The sequence below is a fragment of the Sporothrix brasiliensis genome (genome assembly GCF_000820605.1).
Source record: "Sporothrix brasiliensis 5110 chromosome Unknown Cont19, whole genome shotgun sequence".
Taxonomy (NCBI): Eukaryota; Fungi; Ascomycota; class Sordariomycetes; order Ophiostomatales; family Ophiostomataceae; genus Sporothrix; species Sporothrix brasiliensis.
In genome coordinates this window covers 1,346,256-1,358,992 of record NW_024467138.1, presented here as the reverse complement: position 1 = coordinate 1,358,992, position 12,737 = coordinate 1,346,256, and the positions used below count along the sequence as shown (strand labels likewise).

At 54.8% G+C, this 12,737-nt stretch overlaps 3 protein-coding genes across 3 annotated transcripts; 1 reads left to right on the top strand and 2 right to left on the bottom strand.

Moving 5' to 3' along the window:
- Nucleotides 1-873: 873 nt before the first annotated feature.
- SPBR_00223 (uncharacterized protein) lies at nucleotides 874-3,375 on the top strand (the record flags this gene model as incomplete). Its single annotated transcript, XM_040758542.1, has 3 exons — nucleotides 874-947; nucleotides 1,016-1,146; nucleotides 1,271-3,375. The coding sequence occupies 3 exons, from the start codon at nucleotides 874-876 to the stop codon at nucleotides 3,373-3,375; spliced, it is 2,310 nt and encodes a 769-aa protein (XP_040618192.1).
- Nucleotides 3,376-4,355: 980 nt separating this feature from the next.
- SPBR_00390 (methylenetetrahydrofolate reductase (NADPH)) lies at nucleotides 4,356-6,242 on the bottom strand (the record flags this gene model as incomplete). Its single annotated transcript, XM_040758709.1, has 1 exon — nucleotides 4,356-6,242. One exon carries the CDS (start codon nucleotides 6,240-6,242, stop codon nucleotides 4,356-4,358), a length of 1,887 nt encoding a protein of 628 aa, XP_040618191.1.
- A 1,594-nt stretch (nucleotides 6,243-7,836) lies between these two features.
- SPBR_00545 (uncharacterized protein) lies at nucleotides 7,837-9,351 on the bottom strand (the record flags this gene model as incomplete). Its single annotated transcript, XM_040758864.1, has 2 exons — nucleotides 7,837-9,020; nucleotides 9,111-9,351. The coding sequence occupies 2 exons, from the start codon at nucleotides 9,349-9,351 to the stop codon at nucleotides 7,837-7,839; spliced, it is 1,425 nt and encodes a 474-aa protein (XP_040618190.1).
- Between the last annotated feature and the right edge of the window lie 3,386 nt (nucleotides 9,352-12,737).

Sequence of the window (12,737 nt, the reverse complement as noted above, 5' to 3'; positions counted from 1 at the left end):
ACATTCGCCAGCTCTCTCACCAAATTACTGTGTGGCTCTGCCTCGTTTCATCATGCCTCTCCTTTCAGCGCCTTATATCCCGCATCTTAGCCCAGCGATATCCCCTGTTAGTGGGAGGCGTGCCATCGTATCATTATTCGCATTAACGACACGATCCAGCATCAGCTGAAGAAACGTCAACGAAACCATGGGTCCAAAAACGGAAAGAAAGAAAGCGGGTGCTTTCATGATGTTTATAGTTTGTCTGTGTACTGGATTCCAAATATGATGTTTTTTTTACCGTAATCCCAAGAAATTGCAATTTTCATTTCCAACGTGGCTGATTTTTGTCCATAACGATTCTGTCTCATGTTGGGAGTGAATTTGTGTAAATTTGGGTGATGTGACAATGTGTGATAATGTGTGATAATGTGTGGCACTACAATGTGCGACCGCAGTGTTGGCATTTTCAGCACATTCAGTGGAGCGGGTAACGTCTACAGCGATTACAGCGGGTCTTTAGTGTAGCTAGCCGCGCTGCACAAGCTACAGACGCGTAAACATACCCCTGCAAGGCTAGCTGTAGAATTTTAAGACTGCTAACACCGACATTTGTAAATTCATCTACTTTCGTTTTAGAAAGAGCCACCAGCAACGCAACACCTTCCTTCCCAACCTGTTGCCTTCCTCCCGCACAGCCCAGCCAAAGTTATATATGGTGTTATCGCATCCTCAATTACCCCCTTTTCAAGCCCGACCCTGAACCTCAATCGACACGGCCGCCTGCTACCTCTCCACGCCACCGCTCGACGACCCATGTGGACTCGCACACCCGCCACACTGACGCTTGTCGCTGTCGTCTAAGTAGAGACGACAGCTATCGCGGCCGCAACGATGGTGCTCGACGCGAAGGATGCGCCGTTGCTGAAGACATGGCTGATGAAGCGCCTAAAGGCGTTGCAAGCATCGTACGTGGGCCTTTGTGATTGCGCACGCCGCCTGCTTCTGCCAATACTGACTGCGGTTTCCACGACAGATCACGGACCGACAGTGACGTGGACGCCGACATCCTAGCCGAATATGTAGTGGCCCTTCTCCAGCACGACACGAGCTCAGCCAGTGCAAAGGAGATGTGTCGGTCGGAGCTCTATGACTTTCTGAAAGACGGTACGCGCTGTATTCTCTGCTTGCTTGGTTCTGCTGCCCGGCCCTTTGCTAACCCGTGCTGCAGAGACTGGACCTTTTGTCGATGAAGTTTTCGAAGCACTTTCCTTGAAGTCGTTCCTCCCAGGTGCCCGACAGCCGTCTACAAAGCCTGCTCCGGGACCACAACCTCCTGCACCGACTACCCAACTCCCACGAGCCGGTGCCAGCCGTGGCTATGGCACAGTCCAACCACCTGCAGGGTCCGAATCGACGATCCCCCCCGCAAACGGCTCGAGAAAACGGACATACAATGAGTCGTCACTGCCTGCAGCACTGCCCGGAGGAGCAGGTGACAGGGCAGCCAAGCAGCCGCGTCGTAGCAGAGGCAGCGCAGGCATCTTGGGTGGTGGTCGGGGAGGAGCAGATGTTGCAATACAGCCCGGCTTTCCTGTACCTACGCACAGCGGCTACATAGCAGCGCCATTGCCACAAATTCCGCCCGCCCCCGGCACGTTCAACCCCGGCGCGGCCGTGTTCCAGCCCGGTGCTCCAATGGTGCCTGCCGGTATGTCACCAAATGGTCCGCAGCCCTTTTTCTACGGCAACGGTCCCGTCCCGCAACACCTGGTCGAGAACCTCATGCGGATGCAGCAGCAACTGGAGCTTGCGCTCTCATCATACAACGCCTTTGCCGCTTCGGGTACGAGCGGCCAGCGCGCCAAGAAACCAAAGCGTGCGCGCCGATGCCGTAACCTCGAAAAGAAGGGTGTCTGCGACAAGGTGAACTGCCGGTTCGATCACACGCCTGCCGGCGCGCAGATTGGCCTTGCCATGGCGCAACCGCAGCCTTCCCGGAGCGTCACAATCGTGACGGCAGGTGCCAGAAAGGCGACCATTGTGGTGAAACGTATTCCAGACGAGTTTTTGAACGAAAAAGATGTGCGAAGCCAATTTTCCACTTTCGGCACCATTGAGGACGTCATGATCGACCCCCAGTACAAGGTGGCTACAGTGTTATTTGACACGCCCGCGGCGGCCCACATGGCCGTCACATCGCCCAAGACGCTTTTCGACAACCGCTTCGTCACCGTGTCGCATTTTGACGATGAGAAGCCTCAACATTCCTCGCTCAAGCAGTTTGGTTATGGCGAGGAAGAGGGAGAGGTCGGAGAGGCAACGCCGGAGTTGGACATGGACGAGTTTCGGCGAAAACAAGAAGCTGCGCAAAAGGAACACGAGGAGAAGAAACGGCTGCTGGAAGAGCTTGCCGAGCAGCAGCAGAGCATTGACGACCGCCTTAAGAGAAATTTCGCCCAGCAGCTTGAACTGCGAAAAAAGATTGTCGCCAACATGTCCGCAAAGCTTAAACGGGGCGATTCGCAGCAAGCCGCCGGTGACGACGACGACAACGACGGAACTAGTGGGGCCGAGTCTCCCGGTTCATCGAAATCCAAATCCGCTGCGCAGGCACTGCAGACTGAACTGATCCGCGCACAGCTCGCTACGCTCGAGACCGAGGCCAAACTGTTGGGCATCGACCCGGACACGATCCTGGGCGAACCGTCTCCATCCATGTCTGGCGATGATTGGCCGTCGCATTCTTATTCGCCGTGGACACCACCACCACGTGGCGACGGCTATGGTCGGGGTCGGGGTAGCTATGCCCCGCGGGGCCGTGGTGGCGGCAGAGGCGGCGGCCGCGGTGGCTACCAGCCAGGCTCCATGTCACTTGTCTATGCGGCCTACTCGCTCGACAACCGGCCGCGACGGGTCACGGTCAGCGGTTGCGATTTCACCGATCCCGCCAAGAGCGAGGCCCTGCGGCAACATCTGTTGGGCGTCGGCGACTTTTCTGCGATTGACACGACAGACGACCACGCGACCATTACCTTTGGCGACCGCCGCACCGCCGAGGCCTTCTTTCACGGTCTGTCCCGTGCCAGCGGCGCATCTGCTTCCCCAGACAGCAAGTTGATCCCGGGCATCGACGAGCCAGTCGAGCTCAGCTGGGTCGCCGGTGCGGTCCCTGCCCACGGCGACCATACTGCAGGCGCACAGACGACCACAGATCGGAACGGAACAGAGAGGAATGGCCCCTGTATCATGGAGGTGGAAGACGAACTCGAAGAAGGTGAAGAACGGGAGAAAGACGAGCAGCGCGAGGAAGAGGATCGCCGGCACCGTACGAGACTGCAGAGGCAGAACATGGACTTTGACGTTGCCGACGAGGGCGAATGGGACTTACATTAGATGGAGGGTATATCGGCATCGTCCTGCAGCTGTTGTTGTAGATTACACGCTGTAAGCAGCACCCATGGGCAAGTGAATCTTGTTCAAAAGCGTCTTTGGGTATAATATATTTAATATCACTAAGTGCCGTCTGTTTTGACTCACACATGGTTCTGCAGTAGGTTATTGCGCCAACGGTTCTTCCATGTACAATTTCTTTCATTTTGAAAGCGACTCCTTTCTTTAGTCTTATTTCAGTTTGTTAGTCTTTTTTTTTATTCCAAAACTGTACAGAAACATGAAAATTATTACCAAAATATATCTACGAGCCAAGTATGTAGAGACGTAATATGTGTCACTTGTATTTCTGCTAGATAGTTTTATATGTTTTATTTGAAGACACCGAGTAACATTTGTTACCGGTCCTTTGTCTTACCACATCCTCCTCCTTGCTCTCCTTTTGTCTCGTTGTATGGGGTATCGTTGAGATGTTTTGTAATGTCGTGGCTTTTGTTCCTTTTTCCCGGATGTTAAGTTTTGTCGTTATGCGTAAGCTTCTAAAAAAGTTTGTTTTGTGTGCCCCATCAATGCAGATGCCAATGTTTCGTTTCCCCAATTTTGTTGAAAAAGGTACTTTTGTGGTTTTTGCAAAACCCTGTTTGCAAAAAGCGTTCCCCGAGAACAATGCCGAACCAGAACAACGCAGTCGTTAACGAGAAAAGGTGATGAGAAATAATCTTCATCGTAAAAGCAGAGAACAAAAAAAGGAAAAAAGTTGAATTGTCGCAAATGACAAGCTCTAAAGAGTTGCTCGCCCGAAACGCCGTGATGCGAGATCCATAATGAAAAGGAGAGATACTGTGTTAAATTGTAGTTCCCTCGTATTGTTGAATATTTTGTAGCTATGCAGCAAAGCCAGGAAAAATTGTTGAGAAAAGGTAAACGGATAATGTCGTTGGAAGGCCGCGACCTACTATGCTCGAAGAGACAGAATAAAATATTTAAGCTGCGACAGGCGCCGCCTGCGCATCGACGGCGTCCTTGACGGGCTTGACGGGTGTTGCCTCGGTGGCTTCCGGAGCTTCAACAGGTTCGGCCTCGACCTCTTTGTCCATGTCAGACAGCTGGAGGCCGGCAAGGACCTCGAAGATGGTCCGCGGCTGGTGGAAGTCATTGTTCACGATGGTGACAATGTGCCACTCATCCATCATCCCGCGGATGAGGGTGCGGCTAGGACTGCCGGCTTCGAAGCAGCGGGACCAGTCGGCGCCCAGCTGGAAGGCCTCGTCCTTCCAGGCGAGGAAGCTGATGCTCTCGACAATCGTAGGCTGCACAATCTCCTTACCGGGGAAAACACCCCAGGTGACAGCGTTGGGGCCATCTCCAGGGGCGTTCGTCTCCAGCTTACCCTTCCATGTCACAGCGTGGTAGGTCAGGTGCGGGTGGGCCTGCACGCGCTGAATCACCTCAGCATAGAGGGCGGGCGGGACCAGAAGCTCGAGATACGCCTTCTGGTAGACGTAGCCGTTCGGTGGGCCCCAGCCGTGCACGGGGTCAGAGGACGGTGCACTGTCGACAGCGGGCTGCGAGTTGATGGTGAGGAGACCGTGCTTGTTGAGGTCGATCAGGTCCTGCCGGATCTTGTCGGCCTCGCCAGTGAGCGGCGATTCGCTCCACGGCAGAGACTGCAACTCGCCCTTGAGGTAGCGCACAAAGATGCTAGCAACATCGGCAATAGACCGGGGCTCGCCCCACTTTGCGCGGTTCCGGGCATTTGTTCCTGGCAAACCAACGCCGTAAGCGTTGCCGAGATCGCCGAAAGCAGGCGACCGCGAATCACCCCAGCGACCGTTGGGGAACTCGTCCCAGTCAGCGGTACGGGAAACGTACGACTTTCCGCGGTTGCGCCAGAATATGGGGCGCACGGCCTCCTCGCGGCGACCCAGGCCCAGGGACTGCTTCCAAGGCAGGGCGGGCGGCGGGCGCGGGCGGTCGGCGGATGGCAGCCAGTCGAGCTCGTCGAGGACCATGCGCGTGGCCTGCGCCAAGTTCATGGTGTAAAAGTGCAGGTGCTTCACGTCGCCTCCTGCGAGGATGTCTCGACACAGCTGTGCGACCAGGGATTTGCCGATCTCACGGACGGCATCGTCGTTGTTCTTGACGGGCTCGAGTTTCTCCACCCACCGCGCGGGGACCTTGCAGCCCATGTGGTTGACACGGCGCATGAAGCTGGCATAGGTCGCAATGGGCATGATGCCGGGCAGGACGGGGACGGTGATACCGCGCTCGCGAACGCGGGCCAGCCAGCGCAAGAAGTTCTCGACGTCGTAAAACATCTGTGTGACAATAAACGAAGCACCGGCATCGACCTTCTCCTTGAGGTGGTCGAGCAGCATGTCCTCGTCCTTGTTGTCGTCGGTGCCCTCGGGGTAGCCGGCCACGCCAATGTCGAAGTGATTGCCGTAGGTTTTGCAGATGTGGCGAACGAGATCGCGGGCGTAGCAGAAGTTGCCGTCGGTGGCCTCCCAGGTCTCCTTGTCGCGGGGCGGGTCTCCACGCAGGGCGAGGATGTTGGTACAGCCTGCGCGGTATGCGCGGCGCAGGGCGTCGTTGACGGCGGCCTCGCCCATGTCGGTGCAGGTCAGGTGCATGCAGGTCTCCAGGCCAAAGTACGTCTGGGCCTGGGTGACCATTTCGGCGGTGAGCTCAGCGACGTGGCCTCCGGCGCCCCAAGTGATGTCAATGAACTTGGGACCGAAGAGGTGCATGCGCTCCATGCGCTCGTAGAGGTTTTGGACACCCTGGGCGGTCTTGGGCGGAAAGTATTCGAAGGAGAAGGACGGCAAACCGTCCTTCTCGGCCTCGACGATCATGTCCCGGATATGCATGGTGGCGGAGAGGAAGAGGAGCTGGGGTGAGGAAGCAGGCGACCGACGAAATCTGCCTGGTCTGAAGACAATAGAGTGACCGTTAGCTGACGTCCAAAGGTGGGGTCTACAGGAGAAGCGGCGGCATATATATGCAAGTATAAATTAAGTGCGCAATTGGGAGAGCTCAATGGAAACAAACAGAGACACCAAAGGTATGTTGCATTGGCAGGCCACGGAGGTCGAATCGGAGCTGGACCGGAGAAGACTGGTGCATGCCGGGGAGGTCATGCCAACTCCCGACGGAATTGGCGTTTGACGGACAAAGCGGTACACCTATGTCTGTACGACGGATAACGTGGTGCAGAGGAGGGGTGATTGGGGACGTGTCTGGGGTCAGAGCACAATTGAGCTTGAAATGGGGGAGAGAAGATGCCAAAGAAAACAACGTCACGCAAGCCAACTGCTAAAAGATGACTCGTACTGTGGCCGTTTTCTTTGACGTCTGGACCCTGGGATTGCCTTTGTGCTGACTGGAAAAGGGAAACAATGCAACATACTCGGAGCCGTACTTGTGCCAGACAACGAAAAGGAACGTCAGGTATGGAGATATGCTTTGCTCGACAACTGCGAAATTCCGACCGTTGCGGTTTTACTGCAAACGCATATTTGTGACGGAAATCGGACTTGGACGGAACGGTCCAGTTCTCTTGCCGGCCCGCCGACGAGGAATTGGCAGGTAGAAGGGGACGAGAGCCGGACGGAAGAGAGAACGAGAGGAGTTCGGAGGCGGCGAGGCGAGAAAGACGACTGGGGAGGTTGCAGGGAAGAAACAACAGCCTGTGAGAGTTGCAAAGTCGAAAGTTTTTTTGAAGGAAAAAGGAGGAAGCCAATGGCTTGTTTGCTGGGATTTCTGGAGACTTTCCTTTTCGAGATGGAGGGGTCGAGTGCGCTAATACCGGAAGGCACGCAGGGGGGAAAAGGGAAAGGGCCAACGTGGAGCGAACCCACCAGCGAGAAAGAACGACCCAGCCTCCTAGCATGTGGGCAAGTGCTACTTTCTGCTCCGTTCGTTGAGAAGCTTAGGGAAGGCGCGAGCGAATCACAACGCTTGCCCGTGCCTGCTGCTGGCCTAAAACGTGCCTACCCAAGTTGCGTTGATCGTCGATGTTGTTCTTGCCTTGTCCGTTCTGTCCACTTCACTAGCTAAAGGATGCAGGAAAGCAAGCTTTGGCCGTCGGAGGTGGCAGGTGCGCGTGTTCCTTCCGGATCAGGTACACCAATGTACGAAACAGTTGTCCTGTGTGGTCGTCCTCGCCAACAGTGCACTCTATAACATGCAAGGTGAATTGACGATGTATTTGGCATGAATTTCGTTTATACACAACACATTTCTCACCTACTACCGACCTGTTTGGATGTGGTCCCATGGGCGAAGCGCCGGCGCAGAGTTCAGAGCGGTTGTGGCGGTTGAGAGTCAAGGGTGATGGTCTGATTCTTTGCGTTGGCTTCAATCATAACTTAGTATACATGTGGTATTTTTAAATATCCTTTCGCTGTCCTGTGTCTCGTTTCGTAATTCCCGTGCACCAATTCCTTGATGCACCAATCTGCCTCAGGCCCAGATCATGTCCATGACGCCCTTGGTGCGTGTGTCTGTCCGCACGGGCCGCAGTCGTGACGCACCGCGCAGCTGACGCCAGCGGTTGCTCTGCTCGATAATGTCTCGGTCGAAGACAAACCACCACCGCTCAAAGACCAGCTGGCCAACCTCCCAGCACGTGGGGTCATAGGGGTCGGAGCCCCAGATGCGCAGACCCTCGGCGCTGTCCTCCAGATCGTAGATGAGATGAACGAGGGCGAGTGGGTCGGCGGCAATCGGGGGCCGCTCGTCGAGGGGCATATTAAAGAGGCCAATGAGCTTTTCGCGGACCGAGGGCCACGGCAGGACGTCCAGGGCCGGGTGGTGTGGGACGACGCGCTGGACGCGGGTGGGGCGCCAGTTGGGCGGCAACAGTGCGAGGCCGTCTTCGGTGTTGCGTGGCGAGAGGCCCGTTTCGGTATTCGCGTCTGGGCCGCTGCGTTTCTTTGGTTTTCTATTTTCGACAAACGGGGACTGGCCGTCAATCTGCCACATCTCCTCCGTACAGCCGAGGCGCGTCGAAATGCGCATGACGGCGCGTAGCAGCGTCAGCTCGGTGACGGGGATGTAGTAGGAGGTGGGCGAGAGGGGGTCCGAGACGGACGAGTTGGACGAGGATGAGATGCCATAGGACGATGAGGAGAGGGAGACGCTGCTGAGATCGGTAAATGCATTGTTAGCGGTGGTGCCAAACGTCAACAGGGGGTTGACGACGGTCATTTGTGTGGGCGACGGCGCCGACGCAGACGACGTGGTCACTAGGGCGTTGTTGTGCTCTCCCTCGGCGGCCTCGTCAAGAACCACGGCACCTGTGCCCATGCCCCACGAGCCCGTCTCGGCTGCCCGTGCTGCTGCCATGGCCGCCAGGCTGGTGCTCAGGCTGAGGTCGAATTCAAAGGGCGCCAGCGCCATGCTCTCGGCCGACAAGTCAAGGTCGCCGAGCGGACACGACGTCACCGTGCCCTCGATGAACGCTGCTGACGACGCGGCCGGCAGATCCATAAACGCGACCGCCTCGTCCACGTCGGGGCTCGAGTCGTTGCTGCCGCTGCCCGTGAGTGCGGGATCGATCGCCGTCAGGTCGACCACGTGCGCATCGGTCATCTCTGCATCGCCCCCGGGGACCTCGGGCGGTTGCTCCGCTGCGCCCGCCTTGGCTGCCTTTTTTTGTCGCCTCCGTTCTCCTTGTTAATGTTAGCAAGTGACGCAATAAAAGAGAGGAATAAAAGAAAAAGGGCGCGACGTACTGTACCGTCTCTGTGCCAGCACATTCAGCACACGCTTCCGCTCGGCGGCATCTTCCTCAATATCCGGCACATTCAGCGGCTCGGGCGGCTTGTGTATGCGCTGCCGGGTCTTTGGGGCGGCACTTGACGAAGATGTGGATGTTGCGGGTTGTGCTGACTTTGTGGGCCGGGATGCGGATACGGCTGGTGGCACATCCTCCTCAGTAGGCACGGCTGTCCAGCCTTGCGCCGATCTCGACATTGCGACTCGCGCTGGTGGGATGAGCCCCAGGAGGAAATAAGCCAAATTAGAGGTAAGGTGAGGTAAGGAAGAAATGAGCGTTGCAGCTTGCCGAGCAGAATGGCAGTCTATGCATGGAGGCTCTGCGATTAAATCCATCACGGCGATGCGGGCAGATTGGCTTTCAAATATGAAGGCGTTTCGCAGGACCTCTATGTTGTATATCAACTTTCAACAAAGGCCCCCCCTGCTAGCATAACACTTAAGCATGTTTGATATGTCGGTACATTGTATTTGGCACGAGATTGTTAATATAACAAGTACCGCACTAGCAGCTTTTCACGGCGAAGTAAGACGGTCCAACCATCATCGTTCGCGTCAGGCTCTTTTGGTGTTCCCGGCTCTGGCTCTCGTTGCAGTTCGCCAAGCGCCAATCGGTGCAGTCGTTGCAGCGCAAGGCAGACGGCAAGGAATTGACACCGGACGCCGTCGTGCATTGCTACTCCGCCCAAATGAAAGCGAGATACGAAGCACCAACGGCGGTATCGTAACCGAGCAAGGGCGGCAACACATGTCTTTGCCGTTGACGATTGTGATGATTAATCAAAAACTATAAACTGGAATGCAGTTGCCAAATTGCCAAATGCAAACTTCCTAAGCAAATAAGCTTAATCGTGTCGGTTCGCAAGGCTGTGGTGCAAGGCTGAGGGAAGATGATAATTGGGACGCTCATTCCACCTGGGTTGCAGTAAGACGCAATCCTTACGAATCATCCATCTGGATTTTGGCAATGTTCTCGGCTGACAAGTCACGGGGAAGCCCATAATGTCAAATGCGTTGCTTGTCTCCGTGCTGTATCCGTTCTGCATTTTATTGCTCGGCTTCGTCATCACCTAGCCCGCTTGGGAAGATTGCAGGGGCATAAGTTCTGTAGGGCATTAACACTTTTCTTCAAGCTCGTAGCCGTAACTGGCTTGACTCGTCTCTGTCACAAACAGACTCTTTACAACAAGTTCAAAGTCAATTAACTTTTGTCCGTCTTTCAATGCAGTCCCTAACCTTTAGATGCCTTGCCCGGGTCGTGTCTCGATCTAGCGCCACATTTCATATGGTCAACTTGTAGAGGCGGAAGCAGGAATATGCGACAACTAAAGCTCTGCCTGCCTGAGCCACGTCACACAGCAACAAAAATTATGCTAATATCCCTGTGTGAAGGACATGATTGCATTGCTTACGAAATGTCTATGAGAACGAGAGGGGCCTAGAACGATGTCTGGGGTTGACGGAGAGAGAATCTACAGACCAGGTGGTGTCTTTTGGGACAAAACATGGCTTTTTTCATCAAGACGTAGCAGTGCTTATTACCGCCTCCTGATTCGATGTTAAGGGTGCCCCAGCGTCTTTAGGTGATTTGTGGCGATACTAGACTGCCATTTATCTCTTGTGTGTTTCCACATACATCGCAAATGGATAAGTAGGGACGACGCGCGGTCAAGGTTTCCTGAGAGAAGTGTCAGAAGTTTATTGTCAACCGGGGATACAGCAAAACCTGTCAAGAATGCCTGTTGTCCAAGCACACCATGCTGTCAAGTCACGAGTAGCCTCTTCTTCTCTTTCTTTTCCCGCTGGCCTGTCGCTGTCACTGTCGCCATGCTAGGCTGTAGACTCCATAATATGATGGTTCACACAATAGGATGTGGTCTGTTACCGCCCTCGTATATTCGGAAAGACTCGTCAGCCGCTTCTCGTAAAATAGGCGCATGATTCTGCGGCCACCAGTATCATGGACTACCGGGGCAGAGGCTTCTGCTTTCTGGAAGACTCAACAGACCATCCCCTACTCTTTGACGTTCCAACTCCGCCGTTGTAGAGGAGTCACGTTCCTAACCAGCCCTAATCCATCAAAGAGTAACATCGTGGCGCCGCCTGCTTCATCCCTCTGTCTACGACGAAGAACGCCGTCTGCTGCAAGGCACTGCGCAGCTGCTCCCTCAAGCCGGCACCGCGTAACGCAAAATGCCTGTCGACGGCTAGCATCAGCGCCGACATGCATACAGCAACCGTGTCGGCTTGACGAGATATTTCGAACTTGTGCTTCCAGCCTTTCGACAGCCGGTTGAGCCACTGGGCGTGGGTTGCAAGGACACTAACCAACTTTGGCTCCTTCTTGTGTCGTTCTCTCTTCTCTTTCTGTACCTTTCTTATTCTTCTTCTTCTGTCAATATTTTTGGTCTTGATATCCGATTTCAGAACATTTTCGCTCAATTTCACAAGAAGCCTCACAATGGAGTGATCTCTTGTTTAGAGCGTGCGAATATACTCCTTGTAGTGAAACATTGTACCGCCCTTGGTGCTTCAATTATTCTTTGACGGAGAATCACTTGTAACTTTGCTCTTCTTTCGATCGCAATGGTTCATGTCAGCTTGTGTGAGAGCCTTGTCGCCCACGATGTAGATGGTGTTCGGCAGAATATTCGCTATTGCCCATCAGTTCTGCCTTCGCGTGCGGCGGTTGGCCGCAGCCATGTTGTATTATCTTGGTCGTAGGTTGAGTCCTGTCTCGAGCGGGGGAGGACAGGGCAGCTTCTGGACATTAACTATGACGGCAAAGCTGGTCTAGAACGCCATTTGCACTTGAGAAGAGCCGGGACTCATAAACTCGGAGTTTGCCAGGTCGCGAGCCGGCGCACGGAAGAGCCATTGGATTGCGGCGCAGATCCAGCCTACATATCATGCACAGTATGTTCGTAAAGTCCGCTTGACGTTCTTTGTCTGTTATTTCGTGACTTGGGGTGGTGTGCATTGGATCCAGATAGGCCTGCGGCTTCGGACCCCAAAGAGGGGCACACCCATTCAGCTGACGATTAGCTCGGTAGAATGGGGAACCGCATACGCTGGGGTTTTAAGCCTCGGCCTGATGCAGGGCGCTCTAGCCTGCTATTTTTCTCTCGTTTGCGGGCGGATAAGTAATCAACTGGCACACGATCTCACGTTGACTTCTGGTTGTTCGACTGAGATTTGAAGGGGACCACAGATCAGGTCGTGACAGACAGCGAAGGAGGTGCATTTCCACGCCGATACCTGGCTGCCGCATTGGCCTGCAGGAAACTTCGTTGCTGAGTGCAAACTGACGCATCATCAATGAATCGGAGCGAATGTGGTCGGTCGTTTGGGGGAGTGAATTATCGTGTGCTCAGTAGAAAGTGGTGGGATGATCACGTCTATTTCAAAAGACTGGCACATGGCGCGGCATAATTCGTAAAATGCACGCGCGAGGCAAGCACGACCCAAACCTGTCTTGCCTTGTATTTTATGTCTCCGGAGCGTTCGATAGTTGCCTTGCCTTTAAAGGCAGCTCGACCCGTCGTCAAAATAGGAAGGGCCGACCAAGGGCGTGCCAGGATCGA